General features: G+C 40.9%; 1 protein-coding gene across 3 annotated transcripts in view; it reads right to left on the bottom strand.

Moving 5' to 3' along the window:
- The window catches only part of hspg2 (heparan sulfate proteoglycan 2), a 131,787-nt gene that overhangs the window by 3,058 nt on the left and 104,950 nt on the right, over nucleotides 1-23,779 (bottom strand). For all 3 annotated transcript variants that reach the window (XM_028582819.1, XM_028582820.1, XM_028582821.1), the window contains 29 exons: nucleotides 23,334-23,477; nucleotides 21,773-21,907; nucleotides 21,492-21,673; nucleotides 19,851-20,046; nucleotides 19,460-19,639; nucleotides 18,611-18,871; nucleotides 17,830-17,992; nucleotides 16,656-16,753; nucleotides 16,297-16,563; nucleotides 15,593-15,705; nucleotides 14,600-14,747; nucleotides 13,330-13,446; nucleotides 13,107-13,124; nucleotides 11,040-11,124; nucleotides 10,804-10,948; nucleotides 10,596-10,698; nucleotides 10,366-10,475; nucleotides 9,551-9,659; nucleotides 9,347-9,445; nucleotides 8,284-8,505; nucleotides 7,873-8,117; nucleotides 7,614-7,785; nucleotides 6,324-6,446; nucleotides 5,872-5,928; nucleotides 4,270-4,345; nucleotides 3,595-3,673; nucleotides 2,732-2,802; nucleotides 2,541-2,624; nucleotides 1,409-1,512 (listed from right to left, as the gene is read on the bottom strand). In XM_028582819.1, the coding sequence (XP_028438620.1) occupies nucleotides 1,409-1,512; nucleotides 2,541-2,624; nucleotides 2,732-2,802; nucleotides 3,595-3,673; nucleotides 4,270-4,345; nucleotides 5,872-5,928; nucleotides 6,324-6,446; nucleotides 7,614-7,785; nucleotides 7,873-8,117; nucleotides 8,284-8,505; nucleotides 9,347-9,445; nucleotides 9,551-9,659; nucleotides 10,366-10,475; nucleotides 10,596-10,698; nucleotides 10,804-10,948; nucleotides 11,040-11,124; nucleotides 13,107-13,124; nucleotides 13,330-13,446; nucleotides 14,600-14,747; nucleotides 15,593-15,705; nucleotides 16,297-16,563; nucleotides 16,656-16,753; nucleotides 17,830-17,992; nucleotides 18,611-18,871; nucleotides 19,460-19,639; nucleotides 19,851-20,046; nucleotides 21,492-21,673; nucleotides 21,773-21,907; nucleotides 23,334-23,477 (3,906 nt within the window). The remainder of the gene's footprint in view (nucleotides 1-1,408; nucleotides 1,513-2,540; nucleotides 2,625-2,731; nucleotides 2,803-3,594; nucleotides 3,674-4,269; nucleotides 4,346-5,871; nucleotides 5,929-6,323; nucleotides 6,447-7,613; nucleotides 7,786-7,872; nucleotides 8,118-8,283; nucleotides 8,506-9,346; nucleotides 9,446-9,550; nucleotides 9,660-10,365; nucleotides 10,476-10,595; nucleotides 10,699-10,803; nucleotides 10,949-11,039; nucleotides 11,125-13,106; nucleotides 13,125-13,329; nucleotides 13,447-14,599; nucleotides 14,748-15,592; nucleotides 15,706-16,296; nucleotides 16,564-16,655; nucleotides 16,754-17,829; nucleotides 17,993-18,610; nucleotides 18,872-19,459; nucleotides 19,640-19,850; nucleotides 20,047-21,491; nucleotides 21,674-21,772; nucleotides 21,908-23,333; nucleotides 23,478-23,779) is intronic.

Raw genomic sequence — 23,779 nt, 5'->3', positions numbered from 1 at the left:
TCTTCTTTTGGAAAGTAGGCTTTATATGAGCCATGCCGACAGCAACTTGTAAACAGTGCACTCTCGTGCAGACGTTAAATAGGCGTTTCCTCTCGGGAGCAGGCAGTGTTGCGCATGTGCATTTTTTCAAAAAGTACAGAGGGCGGTTCTTTTCTAAAATTCGGGAAAATCCTCCACTATACCTTTAAGCCTAGGACCAAGCCAATCAGCTCCGAGTTGAATCTTGACCATTCAACATTTGATGGCGCAAAAGAACATTTTAAAAACGGAAAAAAAGGCAAAGGTACAAGACTGTGTACGGAAACCTGTACGGTTGCCCTTAGGATTGTGGGTAGTGTAGTATTTCTCCATAACATTGTGAATAAAAACATGTTTTTCTTGAAACAAGGTCGATTTTATACGGACTTCTAGCTTCTACAGGAGAACAAACTTTCATTTCACATCCTCGTAGCTCGTGGTCAGTCTACCTTGGATTGTTTAGACATAGTGGCTAATAATCGAAATCCTTGTGGAGAAAATCCATGGGATTTTTACTTAAGGACAAAACTGTTGAGCTCTATTTGGATCCACAAAGCAGCTTTGAGAAAATGTTGGTCTCATACAGCTAATGCTAACTTGCCCTAAATGACCCAGATTACTAAAGTACTACAGAAAATTTAGTAAACATTTTCAAATTCTGCAACACTTTTAAATGGAGCAAAAAACTGACAAAATATAGTAAAATGTGTAACATTAGTGGAGCAATCGAGAGCATAGCTAGCTTAATTGTGTGGATAGCTGGCCTAACTGAAAACACTGGAAGCTAAACTCACTAAAGCATCTATTTCCATCGGGGTTGTTGATGAAGACAAAAGACATGCACTTGAAGATAAAGATAATGCTAATAATATAATAATAATGTTACAAAAGACAGAAGAATTGTGTCTCTGACCCTACAAGTGGCATTAGCTAGCAAACTTTGTTAGTGTTAGCTTACAGGCCAAAATGCTTTAGCTGTTACAAGAGGTTACACAGTGAGCAGTGTGCAGTAGTAGTTTTATGAAGAAGGCTAGCCTCAGCTACCTGAAAAGCCTTGGCTTGGTGTGTTTAGCCACTAGTGTTTTCATATAAGTTAGCTAGCCACACAATTTTCTTTTACAAACAGTATAATTTGTATAAGTGACAGGAAGATGTTTGTTAAATAAGTACATTTGTGGTTTCTTGTAATCCCATGTGGGATGGGCCAAAATGTTTGGCATGACACAGAAATAAAACATAACTAACTAACTATAAAGCTTTACATTTTTTCACCCTCCATTTTAATTCTTTATTAACCAAAAATATTATTTAGTAATGTTTTTCAGCTATATGACTTAATCTTTCACTAGATTTTGTCAGTTCCAGGCCTCCATACTTTCACTTTACTCACCAAGGTATAAATTGCCTTTAGTGTTGACCATGAGGCTTTTGCCTTTAGACTGTCCATGTAGCGCGGCTCCTCCATCAATCTGGATGTATCCATCTTTTCCAGTTCTGCATGAAAAGAGGAACGTCAGGAATCAAACACAACTCAAATAAGTTGATATATTGATAATAGCTAATACAGCTGCTACATTATCATTAACAAAAATACAGAACACTTTAGTGAGGTCCAAATTTATTGGGCTACTTATATGACGAGAGAACATGAGTTAGCCTATACATAGCATGGGTGAACATTTTTCAAAGCTGATAGTTTTAAATGATTGGATTTGTTTTGTGTTTTTAGCCATTGTAATTAGTAGACTACTAGTAATTTCACTACTATTAGCTAAATCAGTTTGAACAAACTCTATTGAGTTCCAGTGAAAATCATGTCTTTGTTGTTCTTAAGAGCACTCATTTCTAATGGTTAGTTTGTACATGTTGTGTGTGTGTGTGTGTGTTTGTGTATATATACACACACACACACACACACACACACACACACACACACTATAAACTGTGTATATATATATATATATATATATATATATATATATATATATATATATATATATATATATATATATATATATATATATAGTTGGTGCCCACATGCTTTATCGTTCGTGGTTTGTTTACATAACTCACAGGGAATGCAAAATGTTGCCACACTTCAGGGAAGCATGGGGGTTTAGCAGTTCTGTTGTTTCCCCATCATCTCAGTGGTCTAGGTGTGTGGAAAAGTGAATCTGCAGGCAACCGGTAAGCTATGCTATGTCTTTAGCTAACGTTACAGACTGTTGCACGTCCCGGTGTTTGAACCTTTTTGAATGAAATGCAACCACACTTTAGACCATTTAGCTTTAAGATTTTTAACCGTGTTTAAGCAAACTATTAGCCGACGGAAGGTTAACGCTGTCTGCTGCCAAGTGTAGCGCTAACTAGTGTCACAAGCAGTGATGCATGATGTGGTATCTGGTGCGGCATCAGAGTAGTTTTATGAGTATAAGTATGAGTACATGAGCACAGTTTCAGACCCGATACCCAATACTGGCATTGGTATACGTATGTGCATCCCTAATAATATGCAAACATACCTGACTGCTGTGACCTTATGCCATCTCCCATCATTAATGGACCTCTGGGACAAGATTTCTGCCTCTCCGCTGCCCAACTGGTATCTGGATAGCATACAAATTATCAGCATTACTACAACATTTACTATATGAGCTGAAAATAAAACTCATCAAGATGCCAACAGAAGTACAGGGTTACAAGGCTGAGTCACCTGAAAACAAGGTGTCCATTCTGCAGCCCAAGGCTAATGAAGTCCTTGCCTTTGCCGTTTTCTCCAGGTTCCTGAAAATAAACGTGTTTAGTCAGCAGAGGAAGAGAGTGCTGTGTGATTGAATACTGAGAACCACTGAGCAGCTGCCCTGTAGTCATTTTCCACACCAACTGTTTTAACAGCAAACATGAGGCAATGCAGACAGATTGCTCCCAACAGTATTTGTAGAAGTGTGATAAAACCTTCCATGCAAAATGACAGTGACAATAGAAGCCATCATGGACATTGTGCAAACCAAACACAGACATTCAAATGACATTAATCATCAGCATCGACTGTACATATTTGAATGTATGTTATGAAACATGCAAAAATGAACGAGGAGTGTCTTGTGTTTGAGTGGATACCTTTTTACTAGCATGCACCTTTCGCAAATTGCGTGCGCCTTTGGTCTCCTGAGGAAAATGGAGGGTGAGTTAGAGAAGCAACATGCATTTATTTAGTGGTGTGAGATAGAGCCGGGCTCGCAGCCAACATGCCCAACAATGTCACAGCCTCAGCGGCACAAGAACGATTGAGACAGTGAACACTGAAATGAATGAAAAAAAATGCAGTATTGTGTAAGGGATATATTATTGGGGACACGTAAGTTAAAAAAAGAAATTGCTCCCTGAATGCTAGGAGAACATTAATGAGCATCACTGCTTTACAGATGAGGTAATGGTGATGATTAAGAGTGCTCAAGTGCAGCAGCAAAGTTAGGGTGAGGATGAGAAGGATGTGAGTATCAGGTTTAAGATTTGGATTAAACCATGGCTCAGTCCTACAGTATAAATAAGTCTCAAGATGGGAGCAGGACTTACCACTCCCTGCCACAAGATCAGCCCTTCAGAGGAGCTTGTGTTGATCTCCAGTTCGATGGTCTCTGGCGAGTCATGGGGACTAAAAAAAAAAAATCGTTTCAATCATCATTCAATCAATCATTTTACCCACACTCACTTGGTATATCACAATGTAGGGCTGGGTAATATATTGATTTTGAATCGATATCGATACATCATGACACAACCTTTCCTGGTTGTAAAGGCTGCATTACAGTAAAGTAATGTCATTTTCTGAACTTACCAGACTGTTCTAGCTGTTCTATTATTTGCCTTTACCCACTTAGTCATTATATCCACATTAGGGCTACCTGATTACGGGAAAATAATTGTAGCTTACTGTGTCTAGTGTGCTATCTGGTTTTGTTTATGCTATCCTCCTTATGTGTGAATTTATTTTTATTTTATTTTAAATATTATTGTATGTTGTTAGCATCTTTCATATATTAGGATTCTCTTTATGTTTTGTTAGGTTTGTTTGTTATTTGTCTTCAACACTCCAACTAATCTTTATATACTGTTTTGTTTGTTTTAAATATAAATAGGATTACAAAAAAAATCATAATTTTACCCATGATGCACTCATAAACTAATAACATCAACTCCTATAATACATCTGCGAGTGTAAAATAGTGTTGAATAGCAAACTACAGTTACCTTCTTGGAAAAATGGATCTGGGAATGGCAACGTATCCATCACTGTGGAAATGAGCTGCGTACTGATAGGGCGAATCTAGAAATAATACAGTAAATACACATCAAAAATGATACTCAAATAATAGCAAAGCTGCTGTGAACGATCATTCTCACTGTTATGGTGCCCTCCAGTGGCGAAAGCATGGAAGAAACCCTGGTAAGACAGGCTTGGTTAGATCCAGCAGTTACAAACAAAGAGGTATCTCTTCACTGAAATCACTTAGCAAAGTATTGTATTTGTTGGTGGTGTTTAAAGCAACTTTTAATAGAAGAAAATACATAGTCTGTCCTTTTGATAACATTTGAAAAGTTGAACTCACAAGCAATAAAACGCACCCATTCTCAGTTAAATAAATATTGCTGCTACAGCCTGACTAGCTACTGTAAGCACATTTTAGATAGATAGTGCTGCGTAGCTGATATTACTGAATTAGTTACTCTATGTTTTAACGAGTCAGAGATACATTTAATAAACAAGGTATGTTTACTTCTTGTTATACAACTAAAATGCTGCTAAAATATAGCGTGGCAGTAGCACAAGTAAATACATTTATAAAGTCAGCAAACTGACTCAGTTACAAAGCTATATCTTTTTTAAAGTTTGCTACAGTTAACTAACAATAGCCACCTTAAGCGCATACTCTGGGTGTATAGAAATGAGAAATTGGGTGTTTTAATGCTTAGCAATTCTCCTTTTCATTTGTGAGGGGAAGATAATGTTAATTCTTCTCTCAAATGCCACATTGTCTCACTTTATGCGGCCCAAATCTAGAAGCAAATACTGCTGCAATTCCAACCCCCCCCCAAAAAAGAACAATCTTCAGCACGACTAAAGCAGGCTCCATGATGCAAACTCATGACAGTCCATGACAACTCCTCACCAACACATGAGCAAGCTATTTGCCATTTCTCACACTCTCCACCATCTCTGACCTTTCACAGAAATCAAACCAAACTCACCACGGGTCCATGCACAAATACCACATTAAGCACAGAATATGTTTGCAATACCGTACGTCTCATCTCACCCACACACCATCACACTGGGCTTTCAACAGACATGTTTGGAGTTGTTAGTAACAGCGCAAATTTAAGGTTCTGACTTAGACAGTTTCAGAGAGAAAAACAAGTATTCTGGTGTATTTTCTTGTAGTACAGACGGGCATTCTTGAAGTAGACGGAAGGAGACGAGTGTTTATGTTGTGAGTAACCATCTTACAGGCAATGACATAATGATAGGGAAAAAAAGAAAAACAAGGGGAATTCCACATTTCCATTTGGGTCCAAAAAACAGGCAGTACGGATCAGTTGATCTCCCAACTACAGTCTACCATCCTGTTACCTTTTTAGTATAGATGCAGAATTCCCCTCTCCCAACTTTCCCATGGGGATGAGAGCCTCAGTTGCCAGCTGAGTACAGACGCAAGTTTGGTATGCGTGAAACACGTGTTAAGCAATAGACAGTTTGGGTTGAGCTTGGAAGGGACGCGGGGGCCCTCAGGCTCAGATGGGCCCCTGTTAGTCACATTGGTGTCAGGCAGACTGAATATTGAGATACTGTACCATTCGACTCGCTACTTTCCAAATTCCTCAGGGCCTTGGGGAAGCTGGAGACCTGGCCTGTGTGTGCAGGATATAGCCATGAGAATGCAGGGGTAAGACATACGTAATCAGTAAGGGAATGAGCTGTCTGATGTTAGAAGGGCTTCATACTGTGAAGAATGTGAGTCATATGGGCTCATTACTAGTTGCATGTCTAGTCTTTCGGCTTCGATGGCCAATATCTTTGTCAATGGGATGCAGGGGTATGCAGTAAGTAGCATCTGCTGTACTGGGGCCAATGCTTTGGAGTTTGTTTTTCAGAACTGCTTTTAGAAAGATTCTGCTATTGAAATTGTAGAATTATAAATTAACATTGCAATGAATTAGTTTATTCCTCACATGTTCTGCTATTTCTGACTTTGATTTTAATGTCACATTTGGATTACATGGTTGTGTAGTTAGTCAGTACTTACTTTCTTCGCAGTTTAGGCCCGTGTGGCCGGGCGCACACACACACTGGCCGGCGACGCAGCTGCCGCCATTCTGGCATTGAAGGTTGCTCTGGCACACGTCTTTCACCACTTCACAACGCTCACCTGTGGGGTCACATCCCAGTTATGCGTCAGGGGGCGAAAGGTTGTTGGTTCACACCATAGGCAGGGCGAGTTCATAGGGTTTGGAGATAATACATGGAAAATGCTCTTTGGGGGGGGGGGGATTTGACCAATTTGTAAGATTAATAGTTTTTATTTTGAACTTGAGCTATGTTACTGGTTACTGGTTGCACAGCGTTCGTGGTTCGACTGGTCGGGACTGTTTTCCCAAGATGGCGCCTGTTTATCTTTTTAATAAACTGTCTGTACACTTACAAAGTTCTCAATGCTTCGGTTTACATTTAGGGACCCTCGTTATGCTACCGTGGAAGTGTGGTGCTATTTTGAGCCTTGTTAGTGGTATATAAATAGCGATTTCTTTTTACTTTACCAGTGCCCAGACCACTAGCGTTACAAGCTAATTAGCGGTTTGCGCTAAAACTGGTCACATTCGATTAGCATGAAAACATAACCCAAAGAACGGTCAACTCGGTACCCCTTTGTTATTAACCCCTAACTTCATTTTGCGCCGGAATTGTCCTTTAAGTACTTTCCCTATTTTCTATTATAAACATTCAATCTTGCAAACCGTTTATTTGACATTTTTTCAAACGCTGCCACTCTAGCCATCTCACAGGCCCACTCCTGTATTGACGGCACCCTTTCATTCATCCATCCTCTTAGAATAATCTGTCTGGCTATCATTAAACTCGTCTGCAGCCAGCTTCATATGTACCCATTTCCTACAACAAATGGTCTTGGGCTGAATTGAACCTGTGTGGCTGCAATTAGACAGAGGTGGGTTTGACCAATTTTAACAATTCAGATATTTTTCAAGGAGCAGATCTGTTTAAATTGATTTTTAACAAGATATTATATCCTGATGCAACCACAAGTTGGATTTCCTAGAAGCTGATGAGCATAGTTTAAAGGTAAGGAGGTCGCCTTAGACAAAGCACAGCTCTGAAACTCTTCCGCTTATAGAAAGTGAAGTAAAGAATGGGCAGAAAATACAAATGCAGTGCAGATTGTGCAACAAAATCCAGAACTGTGACGCAAATAATAACAAACAACGTAGAAAGATTATAGTTGGAAATGCTGCCTGGAATTGTGGGCAGATCTGACACATGCTATTCCAGTGTTTAGCAAACTGTGAGCATGAGCACTAACCTTCAAATCCATCCTTACAGAGGCACTGGTACTCATATTCAGCACTCGACATGCAGTGACCACCATTCAGGCAGGGCCGGCGGTCACAGGGGCTGTTGTCCACACACTTGCGGATAGATCTGCTTTCTGTGAAGCTGTAGGACAGATCCACCTTCTTGTTGTTGATGGCAACCTAAGCAGGGAGCGCAGACACATTGTTGGCTACCACAAACTGAAAAATGTTATGTTTTCTTTTTTTCTTTGCACAGAGAGAACTCACCTCTCCTATACAGCCCTTAAACAGTTCGCTGACATTGGCGGGCTTCGGCAGGATGTCCATGCTGGGGACTCCTCCCAGGTACATGGGGGTGTGGATATTGAGGCCCTGGGTACTTCCTGGAGACGTCTTCCTCTCCACTGGTCCTTGATCGACTTTCAGGTGGCCGGCTTTCTTGTTTCGCTCGGCCACAACTCTGTGCCACTGGCCCAGAGAGACTGGCTCTGAACTGAGAAGGATTGCTTGGCCTGGAAATCAAGATAGGCCCAGAATCAATTTGAGTCTCTATAACCATCTAACTCACCGAAAAAACCTTCATAATGTTAATTTATGAAACAGAAAAGGTATTATTTTAAGGACAAATGTATTCATACATTTATCAAAATGACGACACTATTTGTGTTGATACTTTACCTGTGCCCAGTTCAAATCTGAACTCTACATGTCCCTCCACCATGGAGATTGCAACAAAGTCCTCCACCTTCATTTTCTTCCCTCCACAGAAAAACATCAGGCCGTCTCTTTCCAGGGGCTTGAACTCCAGCTCAACACGCAGGTCATCGTGGACGTTGGTCAGGGGAGGATAGGCTATGTATGACTCCTCACCATCAAACAGTGGAGTGGTCACCAGTTCCCCTAGTTAAAGTGAACCAGGATAGTTTTTATTATGAAGCTTTATTTCAAAATATCAAGTTACAAAATTGTCATCACAGTGCTCCTTTTCTGTATAAGGCTGCGTTCAGACAGCCTGCGTCGGCCGTTTGACGGTCCGGCAAAAAACGCAGGTGTTTCCATTTATTTTGAATGGGGGGGGGTAGTGCGTTTAGGATGCAGCAGGGCCTGCAGTGAAAAGTTGAGACCGACTCACGTTTGGAAAAACGCAACCCCACGTCATGCTGCGGTGGCCAATCATGTGACCGGAGATCAGACTTGTCGGTGTGTTTAGAGCTATGGTTTGAGGTGGTGTGAGAATCCTATACAGTGAACGGGAAACATCACTGCCTCTATCACTGCCACAAGAAAGTTTTAAAACACAATGTGGGTAAACGTAATACAAGCACTGAACTGCCCGGGAGTTTGTGTAACAGCTGAATGTTTCCTGCAACCACAAAGCACTCGTCAGATCGATACACGATCTGACGGAAGACAATAGGCTAATTGTTAAATAGAAAATCTACTTGTGCTTCGTTGGGGGGTAAATCGCCGGATCACTTTTTTTTGGAGTGAATGCCCCCTAAACAAAATAACAAAAACAACTTTTTTCTTTGGAATAATGTTAACTCTAAACGCTAAACTCTCGTCCCATAGGCCATTTCGCATGCATTTACCCATCTTTTTCCCAATCCGCTTTAACAGTGGCAGTTCTTGGAAGGATATTTTGAAGGAAAAATTATCTATACCAATATTGTACAGTATATCCTCACACAATACTTGGAATATTGTTTGTATAGGAGATTAGAGTAACTTTCTGTCTTACCATCCATGCATTTGTTTCCAAACTTGCCAAGATGGCAGCGGCAGTCATAGCCCAGGCCATTTTGGCGGTTGATGCAAGTGGCGTCTGGTCCGCAGGCCTCTGTGGAAATTTAGGTCACAAACAGTCACAGTTATTGAGTTGACACTGTAGCACCATCCAGGTACTTTGATTTATTTGTGTAGTCAGGTGGAGACCCACATGTACCTGAGTGACAGTGCAGGGATGAGTGGTGCTGGCAGTTGCTGCCTGTGAATCCTCTGGGGCAGCCGCACTTATACAAGCTGGCTTCTGAGTCCTCACACCTCCCTCCATTCTGAATAATGACATGGAAATAAATTAGGTTTAGGTGCTATAAAATAAATTGTGAAAGTACCAAAACACTCAGAGAAATGCACGCAGCCCATATTCAGAAACTGTGCCTTTAAACAAGCCATCAGGACTTCTGTACGGTTGTGAAGTCACAACTATACTGTATATAGGTAGAAAGCGTGTAAATACACATCAAAAGTGCCGTTACAGTCATTCCCCGGCTGCAATGAGGGGGCAGAAACTCTGAGAGCGCGGGGCCACGTTGAGCCCCGACAAAACGTAGCAACGCGTTTTTTTCAAAACTGAAACAGAGATGTGTTGAACACCTTGGTTTGTGCGCAAGCGCTCTGCCTTTTTATTACCAAGAGTTTACATGCACGTCTCTGCTGATTGGTATCACCTATGACACAGCCACCAAACGAGAGAAAACATATCTCAAAACTGCTGCACACCGTTCCGAGGAAACGTGTCATTCAACGCGGAAACCGTAGCAAAACGGTGTACACTTTTCAGAGACGTAGTGTTTCAGACTGACGGACAGAATGAGAAACACAATGTGTTTTTTGAACATTAAAGCATGTAAACATGTTCTAATAGAAACCCTAACTAAAAGTATGAACCTGAAAACTAGCATTATATGGGTCCTTTAACTGGATATTATGGAATTAAACAAATCCTACAAATACTTCCAGTGAATGGAGGTTACTGACCTGGCATGGGTGGTCTTTGCAGGTGGGGCAGTTTGTGACACCAGTAGAGCTGCGGTCAAGGTCTTTAAAGATAACCTCCTCACCTTGGATGACCAGCTGACGGATACAGCCTGCATATGATTAAATATGAATTCATTATTAAATATGAAATAAGGACAAGTCTACAAGCCAAGGGGACTTTTTCTCCATCCTATATTTCCTGTCATGGCGTAAACAGAGTGATGTCTCACCAACAAAACCAGTCTTGATTCCAGCTGTTTTGGCGAGGACTGTGTAGTTGGGGTAACCACCCACATGCAGCTCCTCATTCAGATCCAGGCCCTGGAACTTGCCCTGAGGACAGGAAATGTGCACATATGAAAAACTTATTAAATGACTTCAATAGATCAAATGCAAATTATGTGACAGTGAGAGCAACATTCCCATTGACAGAAGTACCTGTGAGCTGCCGTTGATGGGCTCCCCTCCGTCTACAATGATATAGCCCAAAGTGTGGTTGCGATACAGCTCAACTGTGTGAAACTCTCCCAGTTTGACAGGGTTAGGGTCACGTATGGAGGCCATGCCGGAGCCCACGTCAAACCTGAGACAGCATCAGAATTATTATCAACAAGATCATCGTGCTGGGTTTTTTAGCCAATTAGGCGTACTTTTTAAGATCAGCACAAACTGACCTGAACTCCAAGCGGCCGCCCACAAGTCCCAGAGAGATAAAGTCCGCTCCTGTGGTCCTTCTCTGGCCGTTGTAGAGGATCATACCTACACCACAAAAACAGGACGAGTGAGAACCTGTATAAACGTAATCATAAATGCATACCCTACAATAATATCCATCTCAATAAGTCAAAAACAAAATCTAGTAGTTTTATTTTAAATTAGGGGAATCTTCCAGTTATTTCAAGAATTGTTTTATTGGAACAATTTCCCTTATTCAGCTTTGTCCCGCATTCCTGAAATAACCATCTGATCCCATTAGACTTTTTCACTCAGGAAAACCAAGATTTGAGACTAAGGGCCCTATTTTAACAATCTAAGCGCACGGCGTGAATAAGCGCATGGCGCAGGTGCGTTTAGGGCGTGTCCAGATCCACTTTTGCTAGTTTGACGCGGAAAAAAGGGTCCGTGCGCCGGGCGCATGGTTCAAAAGGGTTGTACTTAGTGTCTTCATTAATTCATAGGTGTGTTTTGGACGTAACATGGAATAAACCAATCAGAATTTCATCTCCCTTTCCCTTTAAAAGCCAGGCGCGTTTGGAGCTTGGCGCATTGCTATTACGATGGCGGATTTGCACCGTAATATTTTTATTTGTGATCTTTTGCATGTGTGTGTGCTGCTGCGCTTCCCTGTGTGTGTGTAACAAGCATAGCGTGTGTGCGCTGTGCATAAGCCTAGGCGCATTTTACTAATGCGCTGTTAAAATAACAATGAAATGCTGCGCTATTGACTTTAGACCAGGTTTTTGATGGTCAATGGCACGATCAAGATAGCTGCCTCAAGATAGCAATATGCCAAGAATTCACCTGAACACACCTCCCTGTTAGACCAGCACGCCCATGGGCGCAAAGATGGGCCCAGGTGCATTTGCTATTTAAACAATGCGGGCGCTGGTCTTAAACTGGCAAAGACACCTGCGTTGGGCGTTGCGCCGGGCTGCCCCGGGTGCAAGATAGGGCCCTACATATGAGAGTAACTGACTTGTTAGGATGGATATTGTTTGCAATGGAGTCATTCATAAAAGAAAGGTAAACTCTTGGATGCTGGATGGTAAAGCAGCATGCTATGGTGAGGCAAGTTTAAAGCCAACCAAAGCCAGGTTATGACCTGCCATCCTATCTGGGCATCACTGGGCACACCATACTACCAGTCCTCTTTTTTTCCGTCTCCACATGCCAGGAACACATGCTTTACATGAGCCACAGAGACTCACGGGGAAGTGGGAACATGCCCTCTTAGATGTCCATCTACATCATCTCTGATAGTTGTGAAAATAAGTGATTGAGAGCGAGTAGAATGCATTAATGTGCAACACAAAGTTGTTCAAGTGTAAGGTAAGTTTAGACATACAAATATGCTGTAGATGTTAGGAGTCAAGCGTATTCAAATAGCTTTTGCAATACATTTGTAGCTTGTTTGTTTCAGTTTGATACCTGATGCATGGGATGTGCTGAGACAGCAAAAAATCCAAACAGGCAGGCACAAATAAGTCGCCAGCCAATATAAGAAATAACAGCCGTATATTTTCCTTTGATTACATTTTATTGTAATGTGTTTGCTGTCGTGTCCCCACACATCCGGCACCAACTGTGGGTTGGTTAAAAGGAACCATATTTCTTTGCAAACGCAATTTGACTAACTGTGGCTCTTTCAAAACGGCAGTGATGTCTAAATAAAAGAACACCTACAGAAATATGTGTGCAGCATTGCATTCAACACTTCTAGCATACAAGGACTGGGATTTTAAGCAGCAGTCCTGCTGTGTAGGCAGTGTAGAAGCTAATGAAGAAAAGTAAAAGTAGATTTGTAACCAAGCTAGGATGTGGTTTTGTGATCATGACCGAAAAAAAAGCCTGTATGAAAACATAGGCCATGCGCCATCTTCTTGCATGTCTTTCACAGCTCCTAAATCAGCTCTGAGCTGGATGCATTATGTGAAAGAATCACAGAAGGCGAAAAAGCAGTACTGCCAACATCATCATCAACAGTCTGGAGTTTCCTGTGATTCTCCAGCACTGAGACTCACCAGCGTACAATATGAGACCTTCCCACCACCACCATGAAGGTGAGAGGAAGAGGTGAGGGAGAGAGGGAAGGGACAGAAGACGCAATGAAATTATACATGAGGAAATAATGACAATCATAGTAACATTACCACGCTGAAAGATTCAACACGAAAAAAAAATAAGTGTGAAATAATAAACTATACAATTTAACTGTGAAGCAAATTTAAGGTTGTACTTCCTTACCATCCACATTATCAGGTCTGAAGTTGATCTTAATGCTGAAAGCCTTGTAGGCATTTTTGATGGTGGGCAGGGTGAGGTAGGACACAGGTTCCTGGGCAAAGTATGGCATCACTCTCTCTGGGGAAAAAAAAGCGCATAATCTCATAGTTAGATACAGTCAAAGCCATTCTTTCATTTATTTATTAAGCCTTGTGTTGTCTACCATTGGACCATGCACCTCCCGGGCCAAAAGAAAAATATCCACAATTATTGTCAATTGACGTTTTTGTCAATTTTTTTGGCGCTTTTGTTGTTATTGCCGTTTTTACAGTTCTTTTCACTACCGTGTATGAACACCACTAACACCAACTTATTACTAGTTTTACACTTATATTTAGAATTCATGGTCAATATACCTCATTTATAGGAAATTATACCTAATCCTTGAGTTAAAAAAGCAGAAATAATGAACTATTTAGACTAATTTTAAAGGAAGGATAATCACAGACTGGTATATGTCAACGTTCAGTTGGGATACTCGTTCGAAACGTTTCAATTTCTTTTTCAAATGCTAAAAGATTTAACAAAATACCCCAAATTCATTGAAATTAAGAGATCTGATCTTTTGTTGTTCTTGCGAAGTGCATTGTATGGAATCATCCGTGTTATTTTTGGTTAATTAAAATTAGGAAGTTAAAAAGAAACCCATATTTCTGATACAGACATTTAGAAAATGTCCCGAAGGCAACGACCCTATTTATCTAAAACAGCTCATGTTACCTTTCCCTCTAACTATCATTTGAGACACTCTACACAGCTTCTTTTCTTTCTGTTCCTGCGGTATCTACAGTACCTCTACAGCTAAGAAAGCCTTTATGGTTAAAGCACCCTTGGATTGGAATAACCTACCTGTAAACATTTAATCTATTTCACCTCTCCACTCCTTTAAAAATGTCCTGTCTTCTTATTACAGAATCAACTGTACACCTCTACAACAACATGCTAACACTGCAACCACCACTTCCAATATTATAACTAATATCCAATTTAATTCTTGCTCTGCCTCAAACTTGAATATAATTGCCTGATCCTGATGCTTCTTTTTCTCTTTCTCCTGTTTTTCTTTTTCCCTGTCTTTGTTTGTTTGTGGCTGTCGTTGTCGTTTTGTTAACTGCTGTGTCTAATTGTGATTGCACTGTATATTTATGTCGCTAAGGACCCCGTCGAAAAACGAGATGCTACATCTCAAGGGGTTATTTCTAAAAAAGAATTTCCAACTCCGTAGACTAACCGTGCACTTCAAGTGTAGTAAAGGCTTCCACTTTTCCCTGTTTGTTAGAGGCGGTGCAGACATATGTCCCAGAATCCTCGTGGGTGACCCGAGGAACTGTCAGCGCGTTGACATCCTGGAAACACTTAGGAGGAAGCTCTCCTTCCACCTAGATACAGAAATAGACACAGTGACAGTGTCAGTATTTTGATAATTTTAGCATCAACCAAACGTTGACTCTCTTCAAAAAAAGATTTCTAGACTACAGACATCATAGAGAGGCAAAGTCCCTCACCTTAACTTGGAAAAAATATGAACGGGAGTGAATGGGGAAAGACAAATTATTTTTTGATCCCGTTTGAATTGAGCCATGAATTACACATATGATGTTCATCAGTTTAATACATAATTTTGCAAGTCAAGAAAGTCTCAGTTTATTGTTAAACTGTTGAAGTAGAAGACTGTGAAAATACGTAATTAGAAAGACTGCACACTTCCTGACGTCTCGCCGAAGCTACGATGTGTCTGTGTGTATCGTACCGGGGATGTAACGTTACTCTAATGAGCAGAGGATCTCCCTTGTTCTTTTGCTAATCTGCTGAAAACACTTCACTGGATAAAACATCAGATAACGTTACATGTGTTGTTTAACAGAGATAAGCTAGCGAGCTAGCTGAGCATCAAGCTAAGTGACGTAAATTGTGTGAGACAAGAGATGTAGTTCACTGAGCGGTTTCACACAAAACTAAGTGGTCATATGACAAACCTACGGCTAACTGAGACTTTCTTCGGTTGAAAAATTATCTTTTAAATTGACGAACATTATATTTGTAATCCATGGCTCAATTCCAACCGGACCAAAAAATAATTATTATCTCTCCATTGACTCCCGTTCATATTTTTTTTCAAAAGATAGGTCCCATGGACCGGAAGTAGAAGGCCGTGACTTTGGCTCTCTATAAATTATTCAAAAGAGTTCCCAAACACACTGAATTACAGAAATATCTTGGTTACCTTGGACCATTTGATCTCAGGTACAGGGTATCCTGTAGCCACACAGGGCAAGACTGCATCAGACCCAACTGTGACCTCCTTAGTTTCAGGCTGCGCAGCAATTTGAGGAAGGGCTGTGCAAACAGGAAGAGGGTTTAAATGAGGTGGTGCCAGCACAATGCATCAGTGTCTGTTCACGTGCATTCACTTCTGTGTGTGTAATGGAAGGAAAATAATTTGTTTAACCCTCCTGTTGTCCTCGGATTAAATGTGACCCATTTTCAAAACGTTTCCATAGCAGAAATTCGGGTTTCCATCAACCAAATTCTCAAAAGAAATAACGTTGATGGTTCCATACATCGATCTTAGTAAAATAAAAATGATCAGTTCACTACTTTCATTGATTTTGGGTGTTTCATTCAATTTTGTAGCATTTGAATATCAATTTTTGTAAAAGAACGTTGAAAAAAGTGACAAGATTGTCAGAAAAAGCTTCAAAAGCGTGAGGGAAAAAAAAAGGAAAATGTCCAAAAAAGCACAGAAAAAGAAATCGGTAAAAAGGACAAAAAAAACTTAAAGACATCAGGAAAAGCAATAAAAGTGTTGAAAAAGATGACCAAAACGTTGAAAAAAAAGTTTCAATTTGAAATTTTGACCCAGAAAAACAAAAAGTTGCACGGTCGACGGGAAGACAACACGAGGGTTAAGCGCCCCTGTGCACTCACACTGGACGTGAAGGACCACCTGGGACTGTACCGAGCCTACGTCGTTGGTGGCCGTACAGCGGTACTGCCCGGCGTCAGCCTCCGTCACCTGATCGATTCTCAGCATGCCGCCCTTCACCATGATGTGAGCAGGCAGAGACCCGCCCACTTTGCTCCACTTAACTGTGGGCTCTGGGTCGCCAACAGCCTGGCACTCAAACTCCACAGAGTTCCCTATCATCACGGTCTGCACTGAGGTACGCACGTTGATCATCACCTTTGGCAGGGCTGTGGTAAAGAAGGGTAAAGGAGCATGTTATTTTTTGGCTTTGGTGAAGCAGGGTATATACTGGTGTATTTTTAAAGTGAATGTAACGGACCTTGGATGGTCAACCTAGCAGTATCCTGGGCCTGACCATACACACTGCTGGCTCTGCAGATATACACGCCTTCGTTGCTCTGCTCAAGGTTCTCAATCCTACAGAGAGACATTAAATTACACACATGAAAACAAGCTGTGGTTAGGGGTTTTTCTTCAAAATATTAAAGGGACCCTATCAGTGGATTTGAATGTTTTCTGATTCTGATTTAGCCTTAAAGCTAAAGTGCACAGTTTCTGTCTCCCCCATGAGGAATTCTAAGTAATGACAACAACTCTGTGGGTGCATCCACACGACACAAGCCTTCAAGGATCGCGCATCAACCCCACCCCTATTCCACCCAGTTGCTACTTAACAAAGGACGACACGGAGGATTAAAAAAACTCTTCAGAAAAGGTAATTATCTTCACTCGAGTTTCTGTGCGCGAAAGTCGCCGGACAACACCAATTTCTGAACACAACCATACTGAGAAATACAGACAGAGTTTTGTGGAGTCTTGTGGACAGTCTTAATTAGCTTTGTATCAACTCATTTGGGAATGGCTTGAATGTAACGGACGTTCATTAATATCAAAAAGTTAGGACGTAAAACTTTAAGTCTGGTGATATTTTATATTTTCCTTACTGTCAAAACATTCCCATGATAAGTGTAAAACCAGCAAATGATGAATTCACCCTACTAACAAATCTGTTTAGCCAAAGCCAGATATAGTGTATTCATCTGAAGCATGGAACTACATTGTTGTCCAAAAAGTGTTAGAAATACATTAATGAGCCACACTGTTTCACATGTTCCTTTATTAAGAAGAACATGAGCAGTGTAGTTTATTTTGAGTCAATCCCACATACTTTACATCGTACTACTGCTTTAAATACTACTGCACCAAATACATTTGAAAATAGTTTTACCCAAGGGATTTATTGACAATAATACAAATATAGAAGGTTGCCAGCCTTGTCCTTTAAGTACATATTATGTATATGTTGTGCTAAAGATGTTTTGGAATAGGCTCGGCTTTAAATACAAGGGAAACTGACAGGTCATTATTGCCGTTAATGGGTAATGCAATTCTGACAGTTGGGTCCTACATATCAATACATTTAGAGCTGTTTTTTAATCTGGTATTTTTGTGTGCTTTCAACAAACCAACAATATGGTGTGTGTATGAGTCACCTGAGCACCCCATCCTTGATATGGTGGTTCGGTGGCAGGGCTCCTCCTTCCTTCAGCCACTCAATTTTGGTTTCTATGCCGCCTGCTGCTGAGCAGGTGAACTCCACAGCACTGCCCTGGGCCTTTACTTCAACCTGGGGTGATACACGAACTGCCAAGGGGGCTAGAGAGGGGAAGGAAAGAGACCTGATTTAGGTCTTGCTCTTCATCACAAATCATTTTTAATCTTGAGATCAACATTTGCTACACCTGTAGGAGAGAAAAAGCATGTTTGTGCATATGTGGTGCGTATCAGTCTCTAATGTAAAGTTTACATTAATGTGACAAAAGCGAGTTGAAACTTGCATCTACTTGCAAGCAGTAGCAAGTTTCTACTTGCCTCGTTGCGTATCTTTGGAACATAATTTGCAATTTTAATAACAAAAACAAAACAATTAGTGCAGATTAGTTGAGCAAAGTAAGTGAGTAAAGGGGTGGTGGTGGTTTGCTTTGCGTTGAACGGTATTAGAATATGTTATATGTGAACACATTAGTTTAACACCATTAAAAACATTATTTTATACGATTCATATTTCTTCAGTTAATAACTCAAAACGAAGTGAAAAACTCCTTTAAAAATTGACAGCTCCATTTATTTATTTTTTCCTAAAGAAGAATAAAAACGTGGGGGGACTGGGGTTTTCATAATTCATGTATGAAATAGTGAAGTTACCCTGTTGAGCTATTTATTATCTATAACATGTCACAACTTGTCTAATCATTATATTATCAGCAAACTTACATCTGACTGTGACTTTAGCGATCACTTCGCTTTTGGCTACTTTGTTGCTGGCCACGCACTTATAGCTGCCAGCGTCCTCGGCGGTGGCCAGGTTGATCTGGAGATCCCCGCCGCTAACCTGGGCCCTCGGGGGCAGGTTTCCATCCAGCTTGGTCCAAGTGTAGGTCAGAGGAGGAGTGCCATGAGCCAGGCACTGCAACCTGATCACCTCCCCGACTCGCACAGCCACATCGTCAGGCACAGAAGTGGCATAAGGAGGGGCTAGACATAGGAGGAAAAAAGTTACCAAGTTTACATGTTTTTTCAAGAGATAGTATAAACAAACACAAGTCTATATTGATGATGTTTCATTTTTGGAATTGTTCAGGTGCTGCCGGAAATTTCGCTGGATGTCCCTCATTTTCGGCCGAATGTTGTGTTGAATTGTGTTGGCATTCTAAACTGTGGTGGATTTCTGAGGACTATGTTTAAGTGCTACTCCGATCTCTGCAGGGTAAATCCAGACAGCTAGCTAGACTATCTGTCCAATCTGAGTTCTGAGCGAGCACATGTTCCACCAAAAGTTCTTTCCCGAGGCTATTTTGCAGTCGCAACGTCATTGCGTCCAAGATGATTGTGATTGGTTTAAAGAAATGCCAATAAACCACAGCATGTTTTTTCTGCTATCCCGGAATGCTGTGTGGACTAGCCAGACTTTCCTCCGTAGTGCTGTGGAGGAAGATCTGGCAGTGCGAGACTGGATTTCTATTGACTAGACAGTATATCACTGTAAGTCCATGATCCATTTAAACAACAAAATTAATACGTTAAAAAAAAAATGACAGCAAACAACAAAACCACAAAACTCACTCTCTACATCTAGCATGATGGTGACTTCAGTGGTGCCCATGTTGTTGGTGGCAGTGCAGATGTATTCTCCAGAGTCTTGGCGGCCCACTGTGGGCAGCACCAAGCTGTTGTTCACCATCTTGTGTCTCCAAGGCAGAGGAGACCGCAGCTTGGTCCAGGTGATCGTCGGCGACGGGACACCTAGAAAAGCAAATTGGAGAACAAAGCGCAAGTTCTATGCTGGGCTAATTTTAGTACACGTACAATAAAAAAAGATGGTGTAGGAATTTCTTTAGACTGTCTTTGGTACGGTGATACAACATAAAAAGTGCCCCAGAAAAAACTAAACATAAAACTTGAAAAAAGGTGAATTCCAGCTGTATAAATGAGATTTCTTTTTTGCCATCATTACCGTGGGCCTCACAGCGCAGCGTGGCAGTCTGTCCCTCCACCACAATCATCAGCGGCTCAGGAACAGAGGCCCTGGGCACTGTGGGTACTTGAGAGCCTCCCTCGACAATGACCTCCACCTTGGTCTCCGTAGTGCCCTCGTTGTTGCGAGCTGTGCATACATACGTGCCACTGTCTTCTCGACGTGCCACCAGTATCTGCGCAAGAAGAAAAAAGGTTATATCGCACCCATAAACAGTAAAAGATAATGGACAAAGCTTACGGGTCTAAAAAGTGAAGCCAATGCGGAAGTGCCTTAGAGCTGCATTCTATCTCATTTCCTGGCTCCAAAAAAGTCAGATTCTATGGAAGTCTATGGGGAAATGACCCTGCTGTTCACTTTATTTATTACCTTAATAAGCCTCTTCATTATGAGTTAATGGCCTCAATTGCTACTTTAAAGTATTCTTCAATACAGCATGATGTCCATTTTGTCAATTATGGTTCCATTTATTTTAAAATAGACGATAAAACAGGGGGTACTTTAGATGCGTGGCTACATGTTAACCTGTCAATCATAAGAGAGGCTTAGCAATGCTAACCATGGCCCTGTGGACATTTAAACAGACCTGAACTTGTTTTTGGGTGTTGTCCATGTCAATATCATCTTAAACGTTGACCCTCTCACTGTGTGTTTTTTACTTCAAAGTTAATTGGAAAATTTCGTCGCCTAAAAATGTTATATTCAGCGTTCTGCCAAACAAGATTAGATTAAACTTGACAAAGACAGCGAAATGCAGTTTGCGTCCAACCGGAAGTGCAAAAAAAACAGTGCAATGTGATATTCAAGTATAGACAGGTGGTGCACAGGCAGGACAGGAAACATATTGCAGTGTTATAAGAGCAGAATAAATATGGCATGTAAAATGAACAATGTATGAACCACATGTACAGATATGTGCAATGTAGTAGCAGTGACATTACACTAGAAGTAAGAATAATATAGATATAGATATATGCAGTGTATTAATAGAATATATAATAAGAAAAACAGAATAAATATGGATATACTGAATGAACCATATAGACAGATATGTACAGCTATGTGCAGTGTGGTAACATTATAAGAGTAGAATAGTATGAGGAGCAGTAGAATTAATTATAGTATGTACATCTGTAAATAAATAAATATAACAGTATGGGTGGGGTAGGGTAGTGCAAATTGTCTGGAGGGGGGCTAAGTAGGTTAAATTGTCACCGGGATGCAGAGCAAGAGTAGGGTGACAGCTACAGGAAAGAAGCCTCAGCATTAGCTGGTAACTTAAAGGGAAAGTTTGATGATTTTCTGTACTGCAGATGAATCCAATCCAAATTTACTTTTAAAAACAACAACAGATACTTAAGTCTATGATCAGTACCCAGACGTCCATGTTTACCCATCACTAAATCTCCGCTGGATCGCTTCAGAAAGGATGCTACGTCCACTAATTTGATCTTTGATCTCTCCATACAAATATACACAAATTCAGAATGGAACATATGTGATTTCAAACACTGGCTTTGAAGCTGAGTCTTTAAATAGCAACACAGAAGAGCTGTATAACTTAAACTGTTGGTGTAAAATGGTGTTATCAGACTTACATAGATATAACAGTACCAGTACCTGCATGACTGCATTGGACTTCATGGGCACAGGGCTGCTCAGCATGGTCTTGCGGTTGCTGTCCAGCCTGTGCCATGAGACTGAGGGGCGGGGTTCTCCTGACGCCTGGCATTCCAGGTTAATGGGTTCGCCCACCCTGACATGCACAGGGCCAACAGGAGTGACAATGGCCACAGGAGACTCTGGGGGCACAGATCCAAAATACTGGTATTACTCTGTATGGGATACACCACTAGAGGGAACCCTTCACTTAGTTGTGTGATGACTGAAATGTGGCTTACCTTTGACAATCAAAGACACAATGGTGTGGGTGATACCGAACGGGTTGCTCGCCACACAACGGTAGGCGCCATGATTCATAGGGCGGGCATCGGTAATGGTGACAACAGAACCATCATCACTAACTTTAACATTATCTGCAGAACAGAGGAGCAAATTAAATATTAGACCTGCTGCAGATGCTGCAATTCAAAGGGGCAGTCTACTGATTTGATACATTATACTTTTATAGTTTATCCATCATGGTAGGCACTACAAAGCATAAATAGTTGTATAATGTCATCTGTGGCTCTGGAGGGAGCTTCACATTTATTTATTGTTTAAATAACCCTGACGATGTCATAACGGTTGTCTCGGCCAGAATGTCATGCATTACAAACTGGAAGGTGAGGTTTGAAAAAAGTGGGCATTTAGGAGGCAGGAGCAGTCTAATAAAAGATGCCATTCAGGTGCATTATGGGAAGTGTATGATCCACTGTTTTTGTGTCTTTTCAGTGCCCCCAATTTTATGGAAGAGCAAAACTAAATCGCTGAAGTAGCCCTTTAACCTGTTGAGTAGTTCTCAATCTCGGGTCTAAGACACCCCCTTGAAGATATTCAAAGTTAGGGGTATAAAGTGTTAGAAAAACTAAGCTGAAGTAAGCCAAAGTGTGAGGGGGCAAATCTGACATGGAAATAAATGACTGAATACAACACACAGCAGAAAGCACGGATATGTTTGGTGAAGAAATGCCTTTAAGAGCCTTCATATCAAATGTAGACTACTAAGATCAAGAAAGTGGATCATTTCATTCACTCCAGTTCGGAGGTATTTACACTAGCTTCCTGTCCCTAAAAGAATTGACTTCAAAATACTTCTGTTGGTTTATAAAGCACTGAATACATCTCTGATCTGCTGCAACATTATGAACCACCCAGACCTCTCAGGTGGTCTGGGACAGCTCTGCTTTCTGTCCCCAGAGTCACAACTAAACATGGAGAAGCAGAGTTCAGTTTTTATGCACTACATATGTGGAACAACCTCCCAGAAAACTGCAGGTCCGCTGCAACTCTCAGTTCCTTTAAATCAAGGCTGAAGACTTTTCTTTTTGATGCTGCCTTTCTTTAAATATTTGTTTATTTATTACACTGCATTGTAACTTGTATTCTTGTAGTTCCTATCTGTCTTATTCTATTTTAGCTGTTCATATATTTTTATCTGTCTTTATCCGCTCTTTAATGTTATATGTAAAGCAGCCTTGTTGCTGAAATGTGCCGTATAAATAAAGCTGCCTTGCCTTGCCTAATATTTAACTGATGCAAAATGTCAATGCAAGTCTAGAGAAAAGGGATATGAGTTCTAAATGAGTCATTAAATGACCAGAGGAGTAACAGTGGAGCAATTCATGGGTGGGTTGCAGCTGTAATTACTTGCAAATAATGACATCATAAAATCAGAACTCATTAAGCTCATTGAGCAGGTTTATTCCTCTGTGTGTGTGTGTGTGTGTGTGTGTGTGTGTGTGTGTGTGTGTGTGTGTGTGTGTGTGTGTGTGTGTGTGTGTGTGTGCATGCGGTTATTACCTGGTAGCGGCTGGTTGTTGGCCAGTTTCCACTCCAGTCTGACAGGCTGCTGTCCGCTGTACACCCTACACCTGAAGCTGGCCGACTCCCCCACACGCACAGCAGCGCTGTGGGGCTCAATGGCGATGATTGGACTCTGAAGACCTGCAGTTAGAGTTCAAATGTATCAAGCTAAGAACTGTTACAGCAGTGGCCATTATTTGTATTTTTCATGTAATGAAATGTGTAAATTATTTGGTTTAAAAAAAAAAAAAAAAAAAAAAAAGGATACATGAGTTGGAAGGTTACAGATACATGTAATATTCTGTATTGTATATTTGGTTACAGTAATATATAATTATGTGTATTTTTTCTCTTTTTGTTTATTTATTTATTTTAATTTTTTTTACTTTTTTTTTTTTTGGGGAAGAGGGGTTTCCCCTAAAGGCTAAACTACAATACATCTT

This window comes from Perca flavescens, chromosome 7 (genome assembly GCF_004354835.1).
Source record: "Perca flavescens isolate YP-PL-M2 chromosome 7, PFLA_1.0, whole genome shotgun sequence".
Taxonomy (NCBI): domain Eukaryota; kingdom Metazoa; phylum Chordata; class Actinopteri; order Perciformes; family Percidae; genus Perca; species Perca flavescens.
This window is presented reverse-complemented; position numbering and strand designations above follow the sequence as displayed.